The sequence below is a fragment of the Macaca mulatta genome, chromosome 7, assembly GCF_049350105.2.
Source record: "Macaca mulatta isolate MMU2019108-1 chromosome 7, T2T-MMU8v2.0, whole genome shotgun sequence".
Taxonomy (NCBI): Eukaryota; Metazoa; Chordata; class Mammalia; order Primates; family Cercopithecidae; genus Macaca; species Macaca mulatta.
The window spans coordinates 123,813,339-123,840,568 of record NC_133412.1 but is presented as its reverse complement, the minus strand read 5'-3'; the positions used below and the strand labels follow the sequence as shown (position 1 = coordinate 123,840,568).

Here is a 27,230-nt window from a genome sequence, read left to right as displayed (position 1 = left end):
TCTTCAGTCCTATTCACATTGCCCCAAAGACTAACGGTTGGAAGTCTGGTAGGCTGGCAACCAATTTATGCAAAAGTAATTAATCAAATTTTGCCTTAGATTCCCTACAAAACCTTCAAGAGGACACTCTCTGTCTTGTCAATACATGCATGAGTCACTTTGTATAGTACATAATACGAAATCAGTAATTGTCAGATTATTAATCATACAACTCTGTCCTAGCCTCTGCTTGCTTAATGAACCCAAAACACTTCTCATGAGCACATACTATTGATTAACTTTTATGTTACAGGTTTCTCTATATCAAAACTACAACCTCCTCCTAGAAGAATTTCTGCTTCCTATTTCTATTAAATGACAACCCTAATTTTTGTATCAATAATAGTAAATAAACTTTTAAAAAATGAGAATAACTGTAGCCATTATGGTGAACTTTGGACATGTAAAAATAAACAACACAGTTAAGAGGAGCTCTTTAAATATTGAGACAAATACCAACACTCATTAGTTAGCTTCTTTACATAATAAACTGAGGCCTCAAAATAAAATGCTGACTCCAAAATGCAGTCTCTACATTTGACACTGTAACCTTCTGAAACCTGCCTTCCTTGCATTTCTTTTCACTCAGTTTTATTTTTACCACTCAGTACATCCCTTCAGTTCCTTCTGCTCCTTCCCCTGACCTTCTAAACAAGCTACTTTTTCCTCAGGAATTTTCACAGGAAAGGAATGGGCACACTGCCCAAATCTACTTAAAACTGCTAGATCACAAGGCTATTCTATGGAAGTTGAATTTAAACCCTGGTCTTGAGCTGAGTGTTAAGGAATTTCTTTTAACCCAGAAAGATAAAAATTTGTTGCAGTCTTGTTAAATATTTACTGTCCTAAACTATCAGTTCTGTTCCAACTAGTTCACTTAATTGTTAGACCTTCAGGTGGGAAAAAAAAAGGTTAAAAACAGTGGGATAAGAAAGACCAGGAGAATATTTAAGTAATCCAGCTGTTCATTAAAACATAATGATAATACATTTTAACAATTAAGTGGCCTTTAGGGGGCAAGAAAAATAAAAAAAATTACAGAAGGCTATTTTGGAAGACTTCCTCTTAAATATCAATTGGATAAAGATTCTAAATTATAAATAAAATAAAGATGAATCAACAGGAAACTTTAAAAATTGACTTCAGGAAACTTTCAGACATCAAATATGAATATGGAAGAAAAAACATATGAGGCTCAGATATAAAATACGGACTCAGAAAAAAAAAAGGTTGAATGAGAAATTGCCAATTTGGAGATCTCCAGTATATCACTGACTTTTCATAGGGCTTGGGTATTTAGCAAAATAGAAATCAAAATAAATTTGTGGCCCTTCAGATAAAAACAAGACCAAAATATCCTCTGTTCTCTATGAATCAGGAACCTATAGATAGGGAAGTCTATGGATATTGCAGGCAGAAAATCCACTGGAAGAACTGGTATCCCAAGGCAGCTAAGAATACCTATAACATGTATAATTAAAAAAAAAAAAATGAAGAATCTTTGCACAAACTCTCCAAGGATATGGGCAGAAAAATTAGAGACAAGCTAATAGGAGGGCAGATCAATCCTTCCAAATTATCATAACTCTTTCCTATTTATTAAAAAGAAAAGCCATGCTAAGTATTAAATCAACAACAGTGAAGATTCAGTGCCTTTTGTGGCCCATTGCTTGATCCAGTAACCAAGGCTTATCTTTCTTGCCTCAGAGCAGTTACGGCTTCATCTAATTACTTGAAGTATCTGCAGACCACGTTGTAGGATCACCTTTAAATTTGATGGTACCACATACAGTACAATCACTATTGCTAACTGAAAACACCCAACATTTTTCTGTTAGTCTTAACTAACAAAATATGGTAGTTTCTTTTTGTATTACCACCCATCAGTGTGACACTTTCAATGCAGCAACTCTACTACCCTTACCCATTGAAGGAGAATTTCATGATTGTGTTTTTCCAGTTCAAGAAGGGACCATGCCCAGTACAAATATTTTGGACACTCTCATGTCAACTTATGACTTAATATTGTTTGGTTATAGTTCTTACCTTAAAATTATAAAGAGACAATACTGGGCTGGATATGTAATAGTTGCTCCAGATCTTGAATCCAGGTCTTTCAATTTTGAGTTGTATATGCAGACTATTTATAATCCCAAATATGTAAATACCACCACCTTAGTGAACATTTATTGAACACATGCTTTATTAACAGCATGGTAGATGCTCTAGACTTCAAAAAGTCAACGACAAAGTTCTTGCTAATAAGGCATTTATAATTTAATTAGTGAGAGGGGATAGGCACATTAAAATGTAAGATAATAAAATATAGCTCAGTAAGTGACTCAGATTAAGATAGCAAAGAGAAGCACTAAAAGATGGTAATTAAGTGCAAGCACTCTGAGTTGTGGCCTAGGTTGAGGTCAGTTCTACAATTTAAAGATACATGTGACCAGGAGTAAGTTTCTCAACTACTGTCAGCCTCAGTACTTCTCATTGAACAGAAAAATTAAAGATAAGAATAAAGAAGGAGTGGTAACATTACTTGTTTTATAGAACTGTAATGATCACTAATTTGAACAATGTAAGAAAAATGCTTAGCACAGTGCATGGCACAGAATAAGCATGCAATAAACTGCTGTTATTGCTCTTCTAGACATTTCAGGTACCTAAATGTAGAAATTGGGAGAATCCTAGTCTACACCACTGACCTAGTTCTGTGTAGCCAGGTAAGTATTTCTTCTAATCCATACAGCTCTCAGATCACCTAAATTGCTCTCTCGAGAGAACATGGGATAGGGTAGATAACTTCCTCAGCTGTCTTTTTCCACATCATTTCCTTTCATTTTCAGCCCAAGCTGACAGACATCAGCCTTTCATTTACTCAGTGAGGTCATGCATTTATCAGGTATGACTTGTCAGTTATAATCATCACAGATATTTGACCAAACATGTTTTCTTTCAAAGTAGCTTAAATCACTATCAAATAATTTTGTGCAAATGGATATTCTCAAATAATGGGAATAAATGGTCCTCAAACATAATTAAGAAAACTAGAGTAAAATAATTCCTAATTGCCCTGTGTAGGCCCCATTTGAATGAGAAATTGTGAGAAACAGAGTACCTGTCTTAATGTAACAGAGTATTATTATATGCTTCCCCTTCTATTATTTTTCAGCAAACTTCAGTTTAACTTAAAACTGGCACAGACTGATGTGCTCACTAATAATTACATCTCCACTGAAAGGAATGTGAAGAATTGAGTTTTTACTTTTATCTCACAAAGAGAATTTGAATCTCTTTCTAAAGTTTAAGGTCTTGCTGGGCTTTTAAGTGTACGAAAATGGTTAATAAACATGCTATGGGTGAAAACTGGGCTGAATTAATTCCAGAAAGTGAAGTACTTGACACTGAGGAGATGGAAGAAAAGAGAATAAATGTAAATAGTCCTAAAGTATATGCTCAAGAAAGAAATAAGGCTTCTAAGAGAAGTCAAGTTTGTGAGAAGGAAAGTTTTTTAGGGATTATGCTTCCTACTTTCTTATTATAGGCCAACCTTAATCTACTAACTACCTGTACACAGAAATGTACATAGAAATGGTGCCCTATCTCTCTGCTACCAGAACCTTCTGCCATAGATGCTGTCTGCTGGAGTGTGCCCAGTGGCTAAATCTGTCCTCAAATATGTGCTCAAGAATGACATACAGAGTGCAGATTCCCTGGTCTAAACACAGGGATTCCAATTCAGTAGAACTGTGGTATGGCTCAGAAATGATTCTAACCCAGGTGTCTAAAACACCTAATTAGGAATCAATCACCAAGGCTACAGATATGCTGCAGCCCCATCTCTTCTCTGTGAGTCATGCAGCCTAAATCCTGCTAAAATTCCCAACTACCTCAGGGCTCTGGGCCTCAAAGAGATCCAGGAATCATCAGATATATTCAGGACTGGCTTAAAGGAACCAAGGCTCAGGAACATCGTGGTCACTATTTAAATCTGCTGTAGATTAAACAGGCTTTAGAAGACTAGCCTACTAGAAACAGACCCACAATGTAGAAATGCCACTGAGAAATGTATTGACATCTAAAACATTGACTCAAGCGAATCTTGAGACTATAATACACTTTAGCAAATAAGGAATGTTTCTATTTCTTTATAGCCTACATAATTAGAAGGCATGAAATGATTAAATCATAAACTCCTGGGCTGCTATTGCCAAAGGGTACATTTAAAGGTATAATGCAGGGTCTTCTTAGTAAGGGGGGTCTGTTTTTAGCCTAGGCCCTATAACAAGCTTACTGTATTACCACATGACAGAGTGAAAACCCTCTCCACCACCACAGCCCAGCAGAACTGAGAGGACAAGAGTGACAAGCACACACAGAGAGAGCCACAGAGCCATACAAGTGGAAAAAGAGCCTTTCCTGGGGAAACAAGTAACTGGTGGCTGATCATTTAACAAAGCATTAGAGGAAGGCAGCCTTGCTTGGTGTTGATAAGCAGCCTGTATTTAGAATGAACTTCAAATAATGTCTGACAACATGAAAAACATCCAGAAATAGTCATAGGGATCCTGACCCAAGGATGTGACCATCCCAGTACAGAGCAACGTGGGGCCAGGTGTGGCTTATGCAAGTCTAAATGACCAAGAAAAAAACACTCATAACATACCAATATAGACACAAATCTATTGCATATGACAAGATATTTTCTCTAGGTTCTTACAGCAAACTGGGTGTTATTACTCAAATAAAACTTGCACAGTTATTATATACAGCCATGTCTAAATTAATGAAAAAATATTGTCATTCTCAACAAAAACTGGAATTCCTAAGGTAGAGAAGCTAATATAAAGAACCTAGTTATTTTATAGATAGATATGTTGATAAAGTAGCTCCTGCCCGATTTTATACTTTAAATTCAAATACTCATAGTGAGCAAAACAGGTGAGAAAATAACTAATGTCACTTAGATAACTCTATACTGTGTGTTAATATGAATTATACTTCCAGGGTATGCTACATAGTTTAGAACTGGTTCATTAGAGCTTGCAAAAAGCATTTGTTAAATTTTGAGGAATTTTTGCAAGTTGGTTGATGTCATGGTAGCTTGAAATTGGCCATGGTAAAAGTATTTACACCATAAAAATTAGCAAATAATATATATCAGGCTCACCTCTTCCCTTCTCCCCAGCCACTTTTAAACATTTTACCAGCACACCACTGGTTAAACTTGCACTTCAATATTGCTTTTAAACTGAATCGCTTAGCTTTTAATTCTCTCTTTTAAACCATGGTTTTTTAAATACACTAACATATTTTTGTGTGTTTGATTACAGCTTGATATAAATTGGTATTTTAAAGAATAAAGTTAATCTGTTAATTTAGCTATTCATTTCCCCAGCTAATTGCCTTCATGTTTGTTGTTTATTATAGGTCTTGTTTATTATTTATAATTGTACTCTGTTTCAGAGTTAAGAATTCTTCTATTTTAAATTCGTTTAAATTAATTTTATTTATTTTTTGAGACACGTTCTCACTCTGTTGCCCAGGCTGGAGTGCAGCGGTGCAATCATAGCTCACTGCAGCCTCAAACCCCTGGGCTCAAGCCATCCTCCCACTTCAGCCCCCACCCCCAAAGAGCTGGGACTACAGGCGCTGTAGTTCTTTGTGGAGGTTTTTTTTTTCTTCTTTTTTCCCTTTTTGTAGAGATACAGTCTCACTATGTCGCTCAGGCTCATCTCAAACTTCTGGGCTCCAAGCAATTTTCCTGCCTCCACCTCCCAAACTGTTGGAATTGCAGGCATGAGCCACTGCACCTGGCCTTAGTTTAATTTTAATACAAAATTATTTTTAAAATTTCATTACCCCTCACCTTAGTGTCTCGGGCAATGTTTAAAATTTCCCCACACCTTTACCCAAATGAATAAAGCTGTTAACTTCTCAAAGAGAAGAGGGTGGAGGTGGTGACCTGCTGAAAAAGATTGCCTAATTGAAATTTCATTTAAAAGTTATTTTACTTTGCAGTTTTTCTCTACGCTTTTTCTAATTGAAATGTGAATTATTTAACTCATGTATGTTTTGAGATTTGAATATATTTGCATTTTATCTTTTGATTTTATAATGTATAGTATTTTTTGTTTTGGATTTGGTTGCTTTAATCTAAAATATTATAAAATGGCTTTGGATGCCACCTTTACTACTTAATGAGCTTCTCATTTCAATTTCAGATGGTTAGAGTTACAAGTCCAAACATGTTTAGGAGTCATTGTTGACTCAGTCAGCAAAATCTTTTTCTTTTCACTGATATTTCATAATGCCAACAGTTTACTAACTAGGGTAATCTCTTAAAGTTTTTTTCCATTGTTTGTTTTCAACTCATTTTTTTTTAACCAAAAGCAGTAACTCTATCAATATTTACCTATCTGTCATCTGTTTTATCACAGCATTGATTGGTCTTTTCCAGTATTCGCGTGTCTGGCAAAATGTAAGGAGCAGTGACATCTGCTGGTTAGACCTACAGTCCCTTTCGGTAATTTACAATGGAGTTCCCTACTCTGGTTTGCCAGTGGTTCTCAGTAACAAGTTAGAGAAGAAGAAAATCAAAACAATAGCCTTACAACACTTAGACTATCAACCTAACAAATGATTAAAAATAAAAAAGACAACAGAGTCTAGTAGATATTGTAAAACATATAGAAGACTGCAAGCAAGACTGGTTTTATTCTACCTCACCTCCTCCCTGCACCAGGTTCCCGAGCCCTCAGGGGAGAATTCATACTCCTTCATCACAGCATACATCGTCTCTCCGTGCTACTTCACTTCACCATATTTTTCCCAGATCTCACTCCCATTCCTCAACTATTCATTCCCATCCACACTCACTTTAATATATATTATTTTGTATATGTATAGCATTTTAAATATTCATAAATAGTATCATGTTATAAATCTCATACTTTTTCCTGCTTACTTCAGTACAAATTTTAACGCTCTATTCATGCTACTCTATGTACTTTTGGTTCACTGCCTTCAGATGTTGCAAAGTATTCCAGAGCATGTTTTCCCCAAATTTTAATGTATCCGTTCTTCTAGTGATGGACACCTAAATTGTCTCCAAATTCCTGCTACTATTACTCTATCAGTAAATATCCTTACATATTTCCTCTGCTCCACGGAATGGCTGCTCCAATCTGCACTTCCAACGATACGGCCTGGGTGTTCCCATTTGCCCAAATCCTAGCTTTCATTTGGTATCATCTCCATATTCCACTTTTTGCCTGTTTAATGAGTATAAAGTGATATTTCATCGTTGTTTTAATATTTATCTCATTATCAGTGAGACTTGACATCCCTTCAAAAACGTATTAGCCATTCAGGTTTCCTTTCTGTGAGTTGGCTATTAATATTCTTTGCCTGTTTTCTGACTGGGAACCAGGTTTTGGTTACTTGCAGGTTTCCTGTATGTTCTGTCTAGTAATCTTCTGTTGACTTTGACATTGTCAATATCTTCTACAAATCTGTTCACTTTGATTATAAAGTCGTTTGATAAATAGAAATACTTAATTTTGATGTAGTAATATGCATCAATTTTTTACTACATGGTTTATTTTGGAGGGTTTAATAAATGTTTCTTCACCTCAGTTCAGAAAAATATTCTCCAGCACTTTCTTCTATTAGCTTTATAGTTTTAACTTTCATATTTATTTCTTTGATCTATCTGGAGATTACTTCTATTATGGTATTTAGTAAAAATCCAGCTCTTTCTCCAAATAGTCAACTCGTTTTTCCAAACCCAACTATTAACCCATTTATTTCCCACCAGTTTATCCTGCCACCTCTATTGACTACCAGGCTCCCATATATATATGAGTGTATTTAAACTGTTTAGTTCCGTTGAGCTTTGCTCTTGTATCTGTGTAGGACCTCACCATTTTCATTGCTATGGCTTTGCAGTGTGTATTGAGCCCCCTAATTTAGATCTCCTTCTTAAAAACTGACTTAAGGCCAGGTGCAGTGGCTCACACCTGTAATCCCAGTACTTTGGGAGGCTGAGGCGGACAGATAACCTGAGGTCAGGAGTTTGAGACCATCCTGGCCAACGTGGTGAAACCCCATCTCTACTAAAAACACACAGAAAAATTAGCCAGGCATGGAGGCAGGCGCCTGTAATCTCAGCTACTTGGGAGGCTGAGGCAGGAGAATGGCTTGAACCTGGGAGGCGGAGGTTGCAGTGAGATGAGATCACACCATTGCATGCATTCCAGCCTGGGCAACAAGAGCAAGACTCCGTCTCAAGAAAAAAAAAAAAAAGAAAAAAAAAAAAAAAAGAAAACCTGACAAATCAAAACAAGGCTTAATTCTTCCATATGAGTTGTAGAAGATATACAAAAAAAATCCTGTTGTAATTTCAATTATAATTGCACTGAGTTTGACTAATTTGTTGAGAATTAAATTCTCTACAACATTAAATCATACCATCTGTGATCATATTATATCTCTTTGGTTTATACAATTTTTTCTTTATGGTCTTTAACAGACCTTTGAATTTTTCTCCAGAAAGGTCTTTATATTTTGGTGGCTAATTACTAAAGATTTTTGTTTTGTTTTGCTATTATGAATGGTATATATATTTTAAAACTTATATTTGCTAGTTGTAATCGCTGGTTTTAAGAAATGCTATTGATTTTTTAGACTGAAAAATGTTATTACATAATATGATACCTACAAAAGAATGCATGTAACATATATGTATGCTATTAAGCAGATTAATAAATACTCGTGAACCCACAAACCTGCTTAAATAATTGAAAATACCAATAATATTGAAGCTTCCTGTGTGTCCCTTCCTGATACATCCCCATTTCTCCTCTCCAGTAGTAAATACTACTTTACTTTTGCTTTTTTTTAATAGTTTTATCACACGTCTTTATATTCTTAACATATTGTTTAGTTTTGCTCATTTTGGACCTTTATAAAAAATGTTATCCTACTGTAAATAGTCTTTGGCAACTAGCTTTTTTCTAATCCACATTATGTTTTTAAAATTGATCCATCTTGAGACATATAGCTTTTATAAATGTTCTTTCTTATTTTCATTAGTTTTTGTCTGTTATTTTTTCTTTTTTCTTTTTTTGTTTTTTTTTGTTTTTTTTTTTTTGAGACAGTCTCGCTCTGTCATCCAGGCTGGAGCACAATGGTGCGATCTTGGCTCACTGTAACCTCCGCCTCCCAGGTTCAAGTGATTCTCCTGCCTCAGCCTCCGGAGTAGCTGTAATTACAGGTGCCCGCCACCACGCCCAGCTAATTTTTGTATTTTTAGTAGAGATGGGGTTTCACCATGTTGGTCAGGCTTGTCTTGAACTCGTGACCTCAAGCAATCCACCCGCCTCAGCCTCCAAAGGTGCTGGGATTACAGGTGTGAGCCAGTGCGCCTGGCCTATTTTTCCTTCTTAATTTGTACTTATCACTAATTTTCTGCCTTTCTTTTTTTCTAATAGAAAACTTTTATGGCTATATTTTTTTCCCTCTAAGTACCATTTTCATGATAGCATTTAATGTTCAATATGTATGTTTTCTTTCAAGCACTCAATTTGCAGTATTTTCCTATATCTATTATGAGTTTAACTTAATCCATGAATTATTTTTGAATTGTGTGCTTAAATTTCCAAAATATGCTTTTTAAAATTAGCACTTTCTTATTAACTTTTAACTAAATTGTCCTGTGATTACAAAATGAGGTCAGTATGAATTCAATGCTTCGAAATTTGTGGAGACCTGCTTTGTGGCTTAATACGTGGTAAATTTTTGTACATACACCTTGCATGCTTAAGAGTAATGTGTTTTCTTTGTTACTTACACTATTCTATACATGCACCATAAAGCAAGCTTGTTAGCCCTAGGTTTCACATCTTCTCTACTGTTACTAATTTTCTGCTTACTTGACTTATCAATACTTAGGAGAGCGGTGTTTCAGTGGATTTACTCATTTCTTCTTATGGTTCTATTGATTTTTATATATTTTGAGGCTATTTGTCACAAAAATTTAGAATTTTTTTTTTCCAAGAGACAGAGTCTCTCACTATATTGCCCAGGTTGGATTCGAACTCCTGGGGTCAAGTGGTCCTCCCACCACTGCCTTCTGAGTAGCTGGGATTACAGGAATGTGCTACCATGCCTGACTAGAATTCTTGTGTTTTCCTGGTGAAATAACCTTTTATTATTATGAACTTCTCTATTCTAAATAATTCTTACTGACAAAATATAGACACTTGTTTTCCTTTACTTAGTATGTGCCTGATATATCTTTTTCCATCCTTTTATTTTCAAATTAACACGTTCTTATGTTTTAATATATCTCATAAGATATGGCTGGATGTTTAATTTTTGTACATAAATGAGGCTGCGCCCAGGGGCTCACATCTCTAATCCCAGCACTTTGACAGTCACTTTGAGTTCAGGAAAAAAAAGCTGACATTTTGCTGGGAACCAGAATGCCTAATTCATCTTTCATTTCCACATTTCTTTTATAAAAAATCATTCTTTAAAATTCTATTTCCTCATTTCTATCTCATTCTATCTTGCATCAAATAGCATAAAATAGGTCAAAAATGTTTTCTCAATGAAATAAAAAGAAAAGGAAACATGACCCATTAATTAATATACCTGGTTACAGTCTTCAGGAAAATCTAGTAAGAATTTACCATCATTTAACCCTCACTCACCTGAAATGGCTTCAGGAATGTTTCCTCCATTGCCAGTCTGCCATACTCAGTGAAAAGCTAGAAAAAAAATTACACACACACACACACACACACAGAGAGAGAGGAGACAGAGAGAACTTTAGCATCTGCAAAGTTTTAATTCTTGGCTTTCTTTCATTTACTTTTTCCCCTAGCTATAACAGAATATTATATTAAGAAGATTATAATAATCATTTTCAGGAAATAAACATTGAATAGGTAAAGCAGAGCCATGGTAATTAGATATTTAAGAATAAAAGACATAAAGTACATTTAAAAATAAAATTTACATTTTATTTTTAAAATTAACACCTTTTATGTTTTAAAATGAACACCTTTTATATCTAAAATGTGGGTTAATTTTTTGTGGGAGACAAAAGGGAAGAAGGAAACATGCTAAATGACCTTTAGAAGCAGAACGTATATAAATTAGACCAGAGAGATGTAAAGTATGTAGGATATATTTACAAAAGCTGTTGACTGAGGAAATTTAATGGCACAATGGCTTGGATTACTACAAAAACATTAGGCATTTAGTTTAAGAATGGAAAGTCCTTTTCTTTGTCTTTTTTCTTTTCTTTTTTTTTTTTTTTTTTTTTTGGAGACAGGGTCTCACTCTGTCACCCAGGCTGGAGTGCAGTGGCATGATCTCTGCTCACTGCAGCCTTGATGTCCCCGGCTCAAGTGATCCTCCTACTTCAGCCTACTGAGTAGCTGGGACTACAGGCATGTGCCACCACGCCTGCCTGGCTAATTTTTGCATTTTTGGTAGAGATAGGGTTTCACCATGTGGCCCAGGCTGGTCTCAAACTCCTGGGCCCAAGCAATCTGCCTGCCTCAGCCTCCTAAACTGCTGGGATTACAGGTGTGAGCCACTGCATCCGGCCCTGGAGAATCTTGAAATGAATTCGAAAGAGGAGAAGAAACATACACTGTGCCCAGAGCATAATAAAACCTGAAGAGTTGTGCTCCTTAGTGCTAATCCTGGGAACTTTCTCAGTGCTGTCACTATTTGTAAACCGAATCTCTGCTTCTTTGTTTCTGCTCCTTTTGGAGCAGTGATTGCTCTGTAGTTTTCCTGAGGCTAGATTGAGCCTTATCACCTCAGTTGTGTTTTTTTTTAAATGTCTGTGACTTGCAGTGTGACTCTTTTTCTAAAAAATATATGAAATTTGATGTCAAACTAGGGAGAAAGGTAGTTACTTATTGATATGGTTAGGCTTTGTGTCCCCACCCAAATCTCATCTTAAATTATAATCTCCATAATCCCCACGTGTCAAGGGCGAGACCAGGTGAAGGTAAGTGAAACATGGAGGCTGTTCTTGTGATAGTGAATGAGTTCTCACAGATCTGATGGTTTTATAAGGGGCTCCTCCCACTTCGCTTAGCACTTCTTCCTGCTGCCTTGTGAAGAAAGTGCCTTGCTTCCCCTTTGCCTTCGGCCATGATTGTAAATTTCCTGAGGCCTTTCCAGTCATGCTGAACTGTGAGTCAATTAAACTTCTTTCCTTTATAAATTAACCAGTCTGGGGCAGTAATTACCAGGCACCTAATTGGGCCAATAGTTCCTGTGTAAACAGCAGAATCAGAATCTGATTATGTTTTGAAATCATTCCCCAAAATTCTGCTATATATATTCCAAAGACTACCAGGTACACAAAAAAGAAAATATTGTTACCTGGAGGTGCTGAAGATCATCCTCCTGGACATTTTGGGATAAGTTATATACCTTGATAAAGAAATAAAATCACAATGATAAGATAATTGGCATCATCCTAAGCACTTACTTCATCATTCCCTACTTTTAAAAATATCAGTTATCACAAAAATGAACTTTCTTATATACTTGCTTACATGATGATATTTGTAAGACCTTGAGAGAGAAGTAAAAGAAGGTTGAGAGACAATAAGGAATGTACAATGATTATAAAATGGTTCTACAAATACAGTAGCCATCTGCTCTGGAGACAGAATATTTAAATTATTTTATGAACCTAAAGAATGAGTCAAAAAAACTCATTCTTCCAAGCAAGACAAAATAATAGCAATCTAAATCTCAGCAAGCCATATGGAAAATTTTGTTTTGAAAAATCATGTTGGCTGGGCGCAGTGGCTCATGCCTGTAATCCCAGCACTTTGGGAGGCCAAGGCAGGCGGATCACAAGGTCAGCAGATCGAGACCATCCTGGCTAACATGGTGAAACCCCGTCTCTACTAAAAATACAAAAAATTAGCTGGGCGTGGTGGCAGGCGCCTGTAGTCCCAGCTACTCGGCAGGCTGAGGCAGGAGAATGGCATGAACCTGGGAGGCTGAGCTTGCGGTGAGCAGAGACCGCGCCACTGCACTCCAGCCTGGGCGACGGAGCGAGACTCATCTCAAAAAAAGAAAAGAAAAGAAAAGAAAAATCATGTTGACTTCTTTACAATTAATAATTTTATTTATGTCTGAACAGAGTTTCATCACATGGAAGTTAGGTTCTGAATATCATGCTCACAGCCTTATACATATGCATTGCTGCTTCATGAACAGATCACAGCATTAAGATGACATTTTTTGAGGGGAATAAATATCATTAACTTCAAAGAAAAGTTAAGGAGGCTTATATGTTTATATGGTGATATAAAAAGAATACTTTGTATACTTATTTAAATAACATCATTTCTCACATAATAAAAAATAGTCATTATAAGGAGTTAGCAGATTTTTCTATGAAAATATTCAATGTATTCAGGTCAAATATAAATAATGAGTAATACTGAAAAGGCAAACTCAATCTGGTTTAAATAGGCTTGTATAAATATGGCTTACACTGTAAATTATGAATAAATTAGATTAAGTCGGTATTTTAAAGGCTTATACAATGTATGTATTCAAAACATCATATTGTACATGATAAATATATATAATTTTTATTTGTCAATTGAAAGAAAAGTTAATTTTTAAAAGTTGATTAAATAGGTTATAACCATAACATTTTTTATGACTTTTACTTTAAAGTCCTTTATTTAATAAATTCAGTCTTTCCTTCCTCCTTCTGTTTACCCTGTCTTGTTTGTCCTAACCATATATGATGCCCTTGTTGCTGCTTTACTAGTTCCATTCTCTATGCTTGCTTATAATTTCATCCTTGACTCACTCATCCTAATTACTTTGCCTTTTCTGCATTTTTAAGCTCTCTTACTTTTTTTTATTGATCTGCCCTGTTCCTTGGCCACTCTCTCTTTTTGCTTTTGCCAGTGGATTGAAAATATCTAAAAATAGTCTTAAAATCTTTTATGCTATGGGTTCTATGGTTCTAATAAAACTCTACAAGGATTTTCAGGACAATTTAGAAAGCCCACAATAACCTCAAAAATAAAACTTTTTAAAAAGTGAAAGAAAAAAGGAAAGGAAAGAAAGATAAATTTTATATACAAGATATTTGCTTTCCTAAATGTACATTAAGGTGTTTTTAAAAGCTATGAACACATGTAAATGTTTTTACATTTAGTTCTACTGGCTATGTAGAACAAAATTTATATTTATAAATCCTGTTTCATTAAACGTAACTTATAATAGATGGTCTCAATGTACACTCATATAAAATTTATGTTACTGAGTTTATTGTAGGCTTTAAACAACAACAACAAAAATCCCAATAAGATAATATGACCTTTTCTAACCAAAGCAGTCAATTTGAAAGTTTGTCAGTAATTAGACTACAATAATAAAAACAATTCTACTCTTACAGAAATCACAAGAACTGGCATGCTAATTGAGTCAAATAATATATATGATTCCCAATTTCTGTTGTTTATCTCATTATCACATGTATATAGAAACACATATATTCATAATTTTTAGTTAAAGAAACATCATCAAAATGGGTTTATTTTATTTCATACCTGTATTGAGCTGATCATTGTGCTAAGGGCAAATACTGTGGCTGAATCTCTCAAAGTTGACTGACTATCAAAGGTTCCCTGAGTATCCATCAATAACACTGCAACCTACAGGCAAGAAGAGTACATTACTGATATTTTATAGAACATCTAGGTCATTAGGGTTACCATAATATTAATATCATAAGAACTAAAGCAAACCATTGTTAATGAATACTATTTTAGATAATTTCTTACACATACCATGAATGCCACAGAAAATAAAAATATTAACTGCTGATTACTATTATAAGTAATTTTTACTAGTAATCCAACATTACAGAAACTTTATGTAGCAGTGAAACAAAATACAGATGTTACTTGCTGATCTGCTATTCTATCATCCTTATAATTTTGCCCACCCTGATCACAAGAAAGGGAAACAAAGATCATGCTATAGGATGCTACCCCACTTTAAGCTTCATATCAAATGATCAAAATTAATTTTCAAAAGCGCATCTTCAAGGATTCTAAAAAGTAGTAACTGTTATAAGTGAAAACTCAATTTTATTTAGGAAGTTAGCATCATACCTTTTTACCATCAGGTTTATTGATAAGGAAGACTTCACTCCATATCTGAATTCCTGTGGTCTCTCGTTCAGATCCACCTCTCCATGAGAAACCAGTCAATGGTTCATTGTAATCTCCAACCCAATCAACTGATTCCTATAAAATAATAAAGTCTGTGATATGGAACTTGATATGTGTGTATAGTTTTTTTTTCCATTCATCCATTCTGATTCTTATCCCTCTCCAATTCTAGTTAAAAGGAAACAACATATGCACATCTAATGCATCAATACAATCACTTTATTCATCCAAAAAATAATTACAGAGGAGCAACCATCTGCCACATTTTTTATATGTCCTGGGGATATAAAAATGAAAAGATATCATTGCAGACCAGAGGAAATTCACAGCCTAACAGTGAGACAGACATGCAAACAAACCATTATGATGCAATAAATGCATGCCAAAATGGAAGTATATATAATGCATAAATGGTAGCATAAAAAAGAAATAACCCTGGTCAGGCAAGACCACATAGGATGTTTGAGCTAAGACTTGAAAAATATTTAGGAATTTTCCAGGGGAGCAAATTTGGAGAAGGCATTCCAGAAAGGAAGGCAGGCAGGCAGAAAGGAAGGAAGTAGAGAGCATATTATGCTTTGGTTTTGGGGGAGGAGGAAGCAAGTAGCAGGAAAAGGCTGGACAGATGGCCAGATTCTGAAAGGCCTTGTAAGGTGCTTAATGGAGTCAGATTTTATCCTGCAGGCAATGGAAAGTTATGAAGAAGCAGAGATGAATTATCATCATAGTTGTGGTAGAGAGATACTATTCTAGAAGTAGGTAGGGGTAGTTAGTAGGGAAGGGAAATGATAGCTAGAAGGGATAAGGGGTGGGTGCTATAATAAAGGTCAAAAATATGATTGAGGGCCTGACCAGGGCCGGGACAGCAGGAAGGAGTAGACAAGTACTGCTACAAGTGGGGTTTGAGAAGCCAAAGGAAGAGAGAATAGGAAAAACTATCAATTGTATAAAGGCTGAAGATCAAGTTGGATAAGGAATGGAAAATATCCCATAGATTTAGTAAGTCAGTAATTGGTGACCTTGGTTGATAGTAGTTACCCCCATTTTGATATTTGTTACAGAGAATAAGTTATTAGTTTTTTGGAAGATCTCATTAGATAATTCTCCAATCTAAAACCTTACATTAACGAATGCAGAGGAATTTTGGAGAGGACTACTTGGACTGATAAAATATCTACATAAACTAATTTAAAGAAAAACTTATTTAATTATATCTTATCTTGTTCTAAAAGGCATTTTAAACCCTTACCAAGCGCTTTGGTTCTTCTATGAATTTGTTCTATTATCTGCCTCAATAACCTATTCAATCTTATTTCTTCTTCATCTCCAATACTTAATTTCCACTCGAGGGAAGAAGGTGTACACTGTTTAATACATATATCATACTTTTTCCTCATAGTCCAGAATGTCCATTTTTCCTTTTCTGATCCAGATCCACACATCTTCAAAATCTATTCTAACTCCCAATATCTCTATAAAGTTTTCTCCAGTTACTTTTGCCCACTATATGCCCTTCCCTGAACTACACTTAGAAATATATCGATCAGGCCGGGCATGGTGGCTCATGCCTATAATCCCAGCACTTTGGGAGGCTGAGGCGGGCAGATCACTTGAGGCCAGGAGTTCAAGACCAGCCTGGCCCACATGGCGAAACCCTGTCTCTACTAAAACTACAAAAGATTAGCAAGGTGTGGTGGCGCATGTTTGTAATCCCAGCTACTTGGGAGGTTGAGGCAGGAGAATCCTTGAACCCGGGAGGCAGAGGTTGCAGTGAACCAAGATTGTGCCACTGCACTCCAGCCTAGGTGACAAGAGTGAAACTCCATCTCAAAAAAAAAGAAAGAAAGAAAGAAAGAAAGAAATATATCAATCACCATATCACCATGTAATGATACTCTAAATATTTCACCTATCGTTATTCTGTCTCCTTGGCCAAACCGTGAGATGCCTAAATGCAAAATCTATGGTATGTTTTCTTTGGTATCCACCATAGTGCCTAGCACAATCTAGGACATTTAGCAGGTAGTCAATAAATAATTACTATTGAGGTGGAAATTGAAATTTTTCCAATAAGGTATTACCTGGAAAAATGTCTTGGGATGCATACTTCAATGAATAAATTGTGATTATTATTAATTAGCATAATAATATTTCTATAACATTCACTCTGAGTCAATGATCTACATTGAGATATTCATAAAAACCATAAGCCTGAAAAATAACCTTGAAGGACAAGGAAAACATGCCCAGCTAATTTTTGTTTTTGTTTTTGTTTTTAGTAGAGATGGGGTTTCACCATGTTGGCCAGGATGGTACTGATCTCTTGACCTCATGATCCACCCGCCTCGGCCTCCCACAGTGCTGAGGATTACAGGCGTGAGCCACAGTGCCCGGCCAGCAATTTATTTTCAAATGCATCAAAGAATAACTTGGAGTGATGGCTGGAAAGAGGGATGAATAGATGGAGTCATAAGTGATAACGCAGGAATACTAATGTTAACGGTAGAATCTGGGTGGTGGATACCAAGATGTTTAGTATAAAACTCTTTTAACTTCACTGTATGCTTGAAATATGTCATACTAAATGTCGGAAAAAAGTGATTACAATACAAAAGTTATGTGACATTTTAAACACTATAACATTTAAGTATAATCAGGATATTCTGTGTCTATTTTTTAAAGAATAAAAATATAAGTCATATTCTAAGGGAAATGCAACAAAGCAGCTTCAGAGAAAATTGGTCTGTGTAGTTTGGCCCCCAAAGCACTGAGGTTGGAATGGTTACATCACAGCATTTCTTTAGCTGGTTCATATATAGGGTACATAATAATAGAAATGAACATTTTGAACACCATTAAACAAAAACACGAAGTGACAGAAGCACAGAAGAAAGAAAACTTTTTGAAGTACTTCCTGCATACCTGGTTGTACATGTATCTCAACATGAAGTCCATCAGGAATGATTTTCCTTTTCTAAATGCTCCAGCAACAGATACAGCAACAACCTCCTTGTCTCTGACAGCCTCCGAAAGAAGGATCCGATTTAATGCAGTTTCATCTAACTCAAAGGAATGGTCATCTTTGACAATGAGCACTTGGACTGGTCCTGCCTTTTTCACTGGCTCCTCCTCTTCTGAGCTCCATTCATATGTCTTTTCCGAAAATCCACCTGTTGAACAGAGCAGTGACTGGTTCAGCTAATCATTCAAAGTGCCAAGAAATGTATATGTATCTCTCAACTCTCAAACATCTGACACAGGAGCATACTGGAATTAGAAATGCTCACTTTATGCTGGGTGCCATGGCTCATGCCTGTAATCCTAGCACCTTGGGAGGCTAAGGTGGGAAGATCGCTTGAGCCCAGGAGTCAAGAGCACCCTGGGCAACATAGCAAGATCCTGTCTATATAAAAAATTTAAAAATTCGCCAGGTGTGGTAGTGCGTGCCTGTGGTCCCAGCTCTCAGGAGGCAGGAGTGGGAGGATCACTTGAGCCCAGGAGGTCAAGGCTACAGTGAGATGTGATCGTGCCACTGCACTCCAGTCTGGGCAACAGAGGGAGACCCTGTCTCAAAAAAGAAAAAAGAAAGAAAGAAAAGAAATGTTTGTTTTAGTGACATATTTTAATGTCATTCACACTATATTCCAGAAGGACTTACATTTGTTCTTTCTGATCATATGACTGAAACAAAAAAAACTTTCAAGAAAACTCTAAGTCAGTGCAGATGTCTCTGTTTGCTGAGTCAGAAAGAAAATCAAAGCAAAGCACTCTACTTTTGGAGCAGAGGAATAAAATGATTTTAGTTCACACTTTCTTTATCCCCCAGAAATAGCTTATTTACATAAAGGATCCTTGCAATACTTTTTAAAGCTGAACATACATAGGAAGAAATACATAGAAGGGCTCGGAATCACAGATTCTCAAGCATACTATTGGCATTATTATAGATGAGGAAATTAAAGCCAAAGACGTGACTGACCTTGCCCAAGAGATGGAAATGGAATTTAGAAGGAAGGAAATGGTAGACTTCCTCATATAGGATTTCTATATCTTTCTCATGTTATTTATTTAATCCTTGTAATGTTCCAGTAAGGTATTTATTATCTGTATTTTTGACACATGAGAAAATTAAGAATCTAATTAAATTTCCCAGGAGCACAACTATTAGAAAGTGACAGATTACAGGTCCAAGTTCACATGGACAGTAACTGCCAACCTGGGATTAGATTGCAAGAGTCAAAACTTTCATCCCAGATCTTCCTACTACGATAAAAAATAAAAATAAAAAAAAAATTCTGCCTCTTTGGTAGCAATCCAATAACTTTTGGACAATACATACATAGGCTCGTTTGCTTTGTATCATAAGAACAGAAAGTCTATACATACACCAATTAATTCCTCAGATCAGATATATGATCTAGCCTCAAAGAAACCCTCAATAATTGCTATTGTAGAAACCTTAATCCACAATGTGACAGTATTTAGAGATGAGGCCTTTGGGAGGCCTTAGATTAGGCTTAGATTAAGTAATGAGGGTCTCCCATCATAGAGTTAGTTCCCTTATAAGGCAACTAAGGAACCAGAGCCTGTTTTCTCTGAATTGTGAGGATACATGAAGAAAGCAGTCTATGAACCAGGAGGAAGACCCTTACAAAAAATCCAGCTCTGCTGGCATTCTGATCTCATCCAGTTGCCAGAACTGTGAGAAATAAATATTTGTTGTTTAAGCCACCCAGTCTATGATTTTCTGTTACAGCAGCCCAAGGTGACTAAGACAATAATACTAATTTTGAAACAAACTGGACTTTTAAATAACCTTTTATCTAAATTTTTGAAAATATCTTTAGGTAGACATTCTTCATGATGTCTATTTGATAAGAAGTTTTATAACTAGATAAAAGAAGGCAATCATATCTCTTGGCATACTTTTAAATAAGTCTTCAGATCACATTGACATATATATCACATTGATAACTTTATTGCTGTTCATCTATAAAATAATGCTATTGAAATACTGAAAATATATAATTTTAGTTTTGCATGAGTAGAGATAAACATACACCACTACTTTCTGAACAATCGTACAAAGCATCTAGAGACAACAGACCTTTGCCTATAGCCACGAATCAGAGTTGTTCTCTCTGCAAAGTTAAGAAAAGTTGACTTTTTATCTGAAAGATAATAGCTTCTCTATTGCCGTATCACAGGTGCCGGAGTCAGAGAGCCTTTGTTTAAACCCCAGCCTTACAATTTACAACATAAAGTTGTGGAAATTATTTAGCTTCCCAATGGCTCAGTATGCTCCATTTTAAAAAGATTAATAATGGTACCCATATTAGAAAGCCTTTGTGAAGACTAAACAAAGTAATTTCCATTCAATAAAAATTGAAGAATCTGACAAACAGTACATGCTTAATTAACGGTGATGGTTATTAATGCTATTATCTATTCATGTTTGATTACAGTCCTACCTACCATCTAATTTCAGCCTCAGTACAAAGGCCCTTTTTGAGAATAGCAAATACACATTTTATTTGATGATGCTCCTTGCCTATGATTTAATTATGACCTGAGCACACAAATGTGAATCACGGACCCAAGCTAGACATAATATTTTGGATAGACAAACATCTTTGGTGCAGAAAACTAGATCATAACTTTCTATAGACTGAAATAATTGTTTGTAACAAACTACACATATGCAAAAGGTACTTGAGAATGCACATAGAAATGGAATTTCTGGGTTGCAAGTTTTTCAAATATTCAACTTTAACACATGATGCAAAATTGTCTTTTTCTAAGTGGCTATATAAATGCTTTGCTTCCACCATCAGTTTAACATCCTATTGATCCATATCCTTTCTAACACTTGGTTTTATCTGACTTTGTTTTTGTCAATTGCAGAGGTATAAATTGGTATCTCATTGTGGTCTTAATATACATTTCTCTAATTGCTAATAAGGTAAGCATCTCCTTTTATCCATTTTTCTATTAGGTAGTTTGTCTTTCTCATTGATTTGTAGTTCTTTACGTATTTTGAATGCTAGCCCTTTGTTAGTTATATGCGTAGCAAAAGTCTTCTAGTTTCTAAGAGCTTGCCTTTTCATTTTCTTTCCTTAAGCTATAATTGATGAAAGGCATTCTTAATTTTAATGTAATAGATTTTATTAATATTTTCTTTCATGGTTAACATTTTGTATGCCATGTTTAAGAAATGATTCCATATACAAGATCTGAAAGATAGTCACATATATTTTATTTTTATTTTTTATTTTTTATTTTGAGACAGAGTCTTGCTCTGCCGCCCAGGCTGGAGTGCAGTAGCTGATCTTGGCTCACTGCAAGCTCCGCCTCCTGGATTCACGCCATTCTCCTGCCTCAGACTCCTGAATAGCTGGGACTACAGGAGCCCGCCACCATGCCCGGCTAATTTTTTTGTGTGTTTTTAGTAGAGACAGGGTTTCACCGTGTCAGCCAGGATGGTCTCGATCTCCTGACCTCGTGATCCACCGGCCTCGGCCTCCTAAAGTGCTGGGATTACAGGCATGAGCCACCGCGCCCAGCCAATAGTCATATATATTCTTCTAAGTGTATTTGTTTTTGTTTTTGAGACAGGGTCTCACTCTGTTACCCAGGCTGGAGTGCAGTGGTGTGATCTCAGCTCACTGCAACCTCCACCCCCTGAGCTCTATCGATCCTCCTACCTCAACCTCCCGAGTAGATGGGACTACAGGCACACACCACCACCAAATCCCACTAATTTCTGTATTTTTTGTAGAGATGTTGCTCAGGCTGGTCTCAAACTCCTGGACTCAAGTGATCCACCTGCCTTGGCCTCCCAAAGTGCTGGCATTACAGAAATGAACCACTGTGCCCAGCCTTTTCTAAATTTTAAAGTTTGCTTTTGATATTTAAATTCCTAGTCCATCAGAAGTTGTTATTTGTAGGGTGGAAGACAGAAAGCCATTTTTTTTAAACATGAGAAACAAATTTTTTCAGAGCTCTGTCAAAGCCCCTTCTTTCTTCAAGTGGTCTGCCATGAGATCTCTGTCATAAGTAAGAGTTTTACACACACACACACACACACACACAGACTCATTTCTGAGCTCTCAATTCTGATCCATTCATCAATTTGTCTATATCAGCACCAATATTACACTATCCTAATCAAAATAGCTTTATAAAAAGTTATCGTATATAGTATGGCAAGCACCTCTTATCCTTCTAATTATTATTGGTCTTGGCTATTTTAACCCTTTCCATATAAATATTAAAATCAATCTGTTAGTTGAACTCTTTACTGAAGTTACATTAAATTTATAGATCAATTTGAAATGAATCAATACCTTCATGGTATTAAGTCTTCCAATACATTAAACATGATCTATCTCTCCATCTATTTTTGGTCTTTAAACTCCTTCAGTAATGTTTTTATAATTTGGGGGAGTAGGAAGAGGTTTATTACATTTAGTCCCAGGTGCACTGTAGTTTTTGTTGCTATGACTGGTTTATTTGTTGTTTTAATTATATTTTCTAGTTGTTGCTTGGATAACAAACTGTAATTAGCTTTAATGCATTGGTCTCACATTGAAGCATTTGTTAAACTTTATTATTTCCTGTAAAATTTATGTAGATACTTTTGGGTTTTTTTTTAAAATATAGAAACAGAAATACAATTTTCAAGTAATGACAGTTTCCAACTTTTTAATCTTTATGTATGTTTTTTTTTCTTAAATTATTAGACATTCAATGCCATGTTGAATAGAAAGGGTCATAATGGGCATAACTTTTGATTTCAGTAGGCATAACTTCATGATTTTAAAGGGAATGTCTCCAATATTTTCCTATTGGGGTTACTTTTGTTACAGTTTTATTGGGCTTGGTTTGATAGATACATTTTATCATATCAAATGAAGGAAATTCTATGTATAGTTTACTAAGAGTTTCTAAAAATCACAAACAAATAATGGATTTTATCAAATAATCTCTTCTGCATCTATTGAGGTCATCATATAGCTTTTTACATCCAACATATCAATGTAGCAAATAATATATATTTGCATTTTTTATATAAACCTAATAGTCTCAGGGTATAGTATAATGCTGGATTCAGTTTGCTAAGATTTTGTTTAGGAACTGTGCATATATATTCATAAATGAGTTGCCTATAACTTTACTTTCTTATTTTGTCCTTGGGTGGTTTTATTATAAAAGTTTTGCAAGCTTTATAAAATGAATTAGCAGCTGGGCATGATGGCTCACGCCTGTAATCCCAGCACTTTGGGAGGCCAAGGTGGGCAGATCATTTGAGGTCAAGAGTTTGAGACCAACCTGGCCAGGATGGTAAAACTCCGTCTCTACTAAAAAAAAAAAAAAAAGAAAACAAAAATTATCTGGGCATGGTGGTGCATGCTTGTAGTCCCAACTACTTGGGGGGCTGAGGCAGGAGAATCACTCGAACCCAGGAGGTGGATGTTGCAGGGAGCTGAGATCACACCATTGCACTCCAGCTTGGGTGACAGAGTGAGACTCCGTCTTACAAAAAAAAAAAAAAAGAAAAGAAAGTTTGTAATAAAAGATTGGAGTGAACAGTTCTTTGAAAGTTTGATAGAACTCACATGTAAAACTTTGTGAACCTGGTGTTTTATTTGTGAGATGATTTTTAACTGTCACTTCAATTTTTTTTTTTTTTTTTTTTTGAGACGGAGTCTCGCTCTGTCATCCAGGCTGGAGTGCAGTGGCGCGATCTCGGCTCACTGCAACCTCTGCCTCCCAGGTTCAAGCAATTCTCCTGCCTCAGCCTCCCGAGTAGCTGGGACTACAGGCACTTGCCACCAAGCCCAGCTAATTTTTTGTATTTTTAGTAGAGATGGTGTTTCACCATGTTGGCCATACTGGTCTCGAACTCCTGACCTCAAGTGATCTGCCTGCCTCGGCCTCCCAAAGTGCTGGGATTACAGTCGTGAACCACCGTGCCTGCCCTCTTCAATTTCTTTAATAGTTATGATTGTTATTGTTATATTAGTACCAATAAAGCTTGATAGTTATTGAGATACTTCTGGTTCGTTTTATCTTTCTAGGAATTTTCTTTCCACTGTCTTAAAATTCAGACAAAAATCAGTAAATATGCAGATTTGAACAGTATCATTAGCCAGCCTTACCTATCTAACATCTAGTAATTATAGACCACACATTCTTTTTAAGTTCATATGGAACATTTACCAAATAGCCTATGTACTGGTTTATAAATCAGATCTCAACAAACTTCAAAGAATTATAATAATAAAGAATATGTTATCTCATCATAAAGGAATTAAACTAGAAATCAGTAACAAAAAGATATTAAGAAAATCTCTAAGTGTTTGGAAATTAAGCAATAAATCTAAATAACCTATGGAATAAAGAAGAAAGTATACTGAAAACTAGAAAATATTGTAAACTAAATGACCTGATGAATGTTCTGATCTATTTGTCAATTTGTCTTTGACAGCACCAATACAATACTATATTCATCAAAATAGCTTTATGAAAAGTCATTATATATTAATGGGACAAGCCCTCTTATCTTCTAATTACTATCAATCTTGGCTATTTTGACCCTTTTCATATAAATATTGAATCAATATGTTAGGTTGTAGTATCTTATTTATACTGAAATATTAAAAAGATGACATATACAAAACTTGCTTAGAGGAAACTTACACTTTGAAATGCATAAAGTAGTAAAGATGTTTGAAAAAAATCATAAGCTAATATCTATGTCAAGAAACAATAAAAAGAATATCAAATTAGATTCAAAGACAAGAAATGATAGGAAATAATGGTCAAAAATAAATGAACTAGAAATCGAGATCAGTGAGATTAACTTATAAGACTGATCAAAGAAAATAAGAGAAAAAACCCACAAATTACCCATATTAGATATAAAAAAAGATACTATAGATCCTACAGATATTTTAAAAATAATATGGAGATATGAGTAATTTTATGACAATAAATTTGATAACTGATGAAATGAACAAATTAAAAGTATCACTTATAAAAAAACCAGCCGGGTGCGGTGGTTGACGCCCCTAGTCCCAACACTTTGGGACGGGTGGATCACGTCCCACGCCGAGGCGGGTGGATCACGAGGTCAGGAGATCGAGACCATTCTGGCTAACACGGTGAAACCCCTTCTCTACTAAAAATACAAAAAAATTAGCCGGGCGTGGCAGCGTGCGCCCGCAGTCCCAGCTGCTGGGGAGGCTGAGGCAGGAGAATGGCGTGAGCCCAGGAGGCGGAGCTTGCAGTGAGCCAAGATCGCATCTCTGCACTCCAGCTTGGGCGACAGAGCGAGACTCCGTCTCAAAAAAAACACAAAAAACAAACAAACAAAAAAACTACATAAGACAAATAACTATGAATACTGTTATACCTAGAAAACAACTTAATTCATAATTTAAAACCTTCATGCAAAGGAAACTCCAGGCTCAGCTTCCCTGGTGATCTCTTCTAAACATTTAGAAAACAGCGAAGAGCAATCTTAAACTTCTAAGAAACAGAAAATAAGAGATCATTCTCAACTTATTTTATAATGTCAGACTATCTCTGATACCAATAACTGACAAGAACATTATAAAAAAGGAAAGTCATAAGCCATTATCTCTCATCAACATAAACTCAAAAGCTCTAAACAAAATATAGCAAATAAAATCTAGACATAAATTTTTAAAATATCACAAACACATGGTATCTATTATAGGAATTCAAGGTTAATTTAACATTCAGAGACAATGAATGTAATTCACCACATTGCATAACAGAGACAGATATATGATTATTTCAGTAGATGCATAAAAGTAGGTATGAAAATGTAATAGTCATTCCTGATTAAAGAAAGAAAACAAAACCAAAAACACCTCTCAAAAAGTAGGAATAGAAGAAAAATTCCTTAATTCAATAAATGGTATCTACAAATACAGCTAATGTTACATTTATTGTTAAAATACTGAAGGCTTTCTCCCAAAGTCAGTGAAAACCCATGTTCAGACACAAACCTGCACAAATATGTTTATATCTGTTTTATTCATATTTGCTAAAAACTGTGAACAACCCAAATTTCCTTTAACTAGCAAATGGATAAATAACTGTGATACATTCAATTTTAGAGCTGACTCTAAAGAGATAGAGAAAATTATCTGGGGTAATGGAACAGTTTTAAATATTGATTGTGGTAGTCATAATGTGATTATACACATTTCTCACAAGTCACAGAGCAGTAGATTTAAAAAGTGAATTTTGCTGTATGCAGATTATAACTTAATTATTTTTAGTGAGAAAAAATATTTATGTAGCATTATAAAACCTGATCATCTAGTAATCAGTCTAAGTGATGTGTTGGCACATGTTTAACAACCAGTTCTTAGCAGTGGGTAGGTGGGGAAAAGTCCTGATTTGTGACATTTGCCAATTTCTGTGATATAAATACTACCACCATGGCCCACTTCAATCTCACAATGTGATTTACTGAATGTGGAGCCAGGAAGAGAGGTACCCGATCGGCTCTCATGAACTAGTAGGAGCTGGCTCCAACATACCACTGAAATCTAATGAAAGACACTGAAGACTTCCGCAGAAAAATATAAAACGTTACTGAAAGAGGGATATACATGTTCTCAGATTAGAAAACTCTGTATTGTAAATGTGTCAATGCTCCCCATTGATCAATAGATTGATTATAACCAAAATCAAATTCTCAGCAATCTTTCCTGTACAAATTAACAAGCTTATTTCTCTGCTGCATAAATATTTATTATGCAAATTAATAAGCTTATATGGAAAGGCAGAAAGCCAAGAATAACAAAGAAAACCTTGAAAAGGAACAAAATTGGGGGACTTACACTAACAGACACCAATAGATAATTAAAATCTACAGTAATTAAAACACAGTGATATCAC

The 27,230-nt window shown here is 35.5% G+C and overlaps 1 protein-coding gene across 2 annotated transcripts in view; it reads right to left on the bottom strand.

Moving 5' to 3' along the window:
* Positions 1 to 27,230, bottom strand: part of ATL1 (atlastin GTPase 1) — a 73,462-nt gene that overhangs the window by 26,703 nt on the left and 19,529 nt on the right. For both annotated transcript variants that reach the window (NM_001257493.1, XM_015143636.3), the window contains 5 exon segments: positions 10,761 to 10,817; positions 12,457 to 12,507; positions 14,664 to 14,768; positions 15,231 to 15,365; positions 18,213 to 18,460. In NM_001257493.1, the coding sequence (NP_001244422.1) occupies positions 10,761 to 10,817; positions 12,457 to 12,507; positions 14,664 to 14,768; positions 15,231 to 15,365; positions 18,213 to 18,460 (596 nt within the window).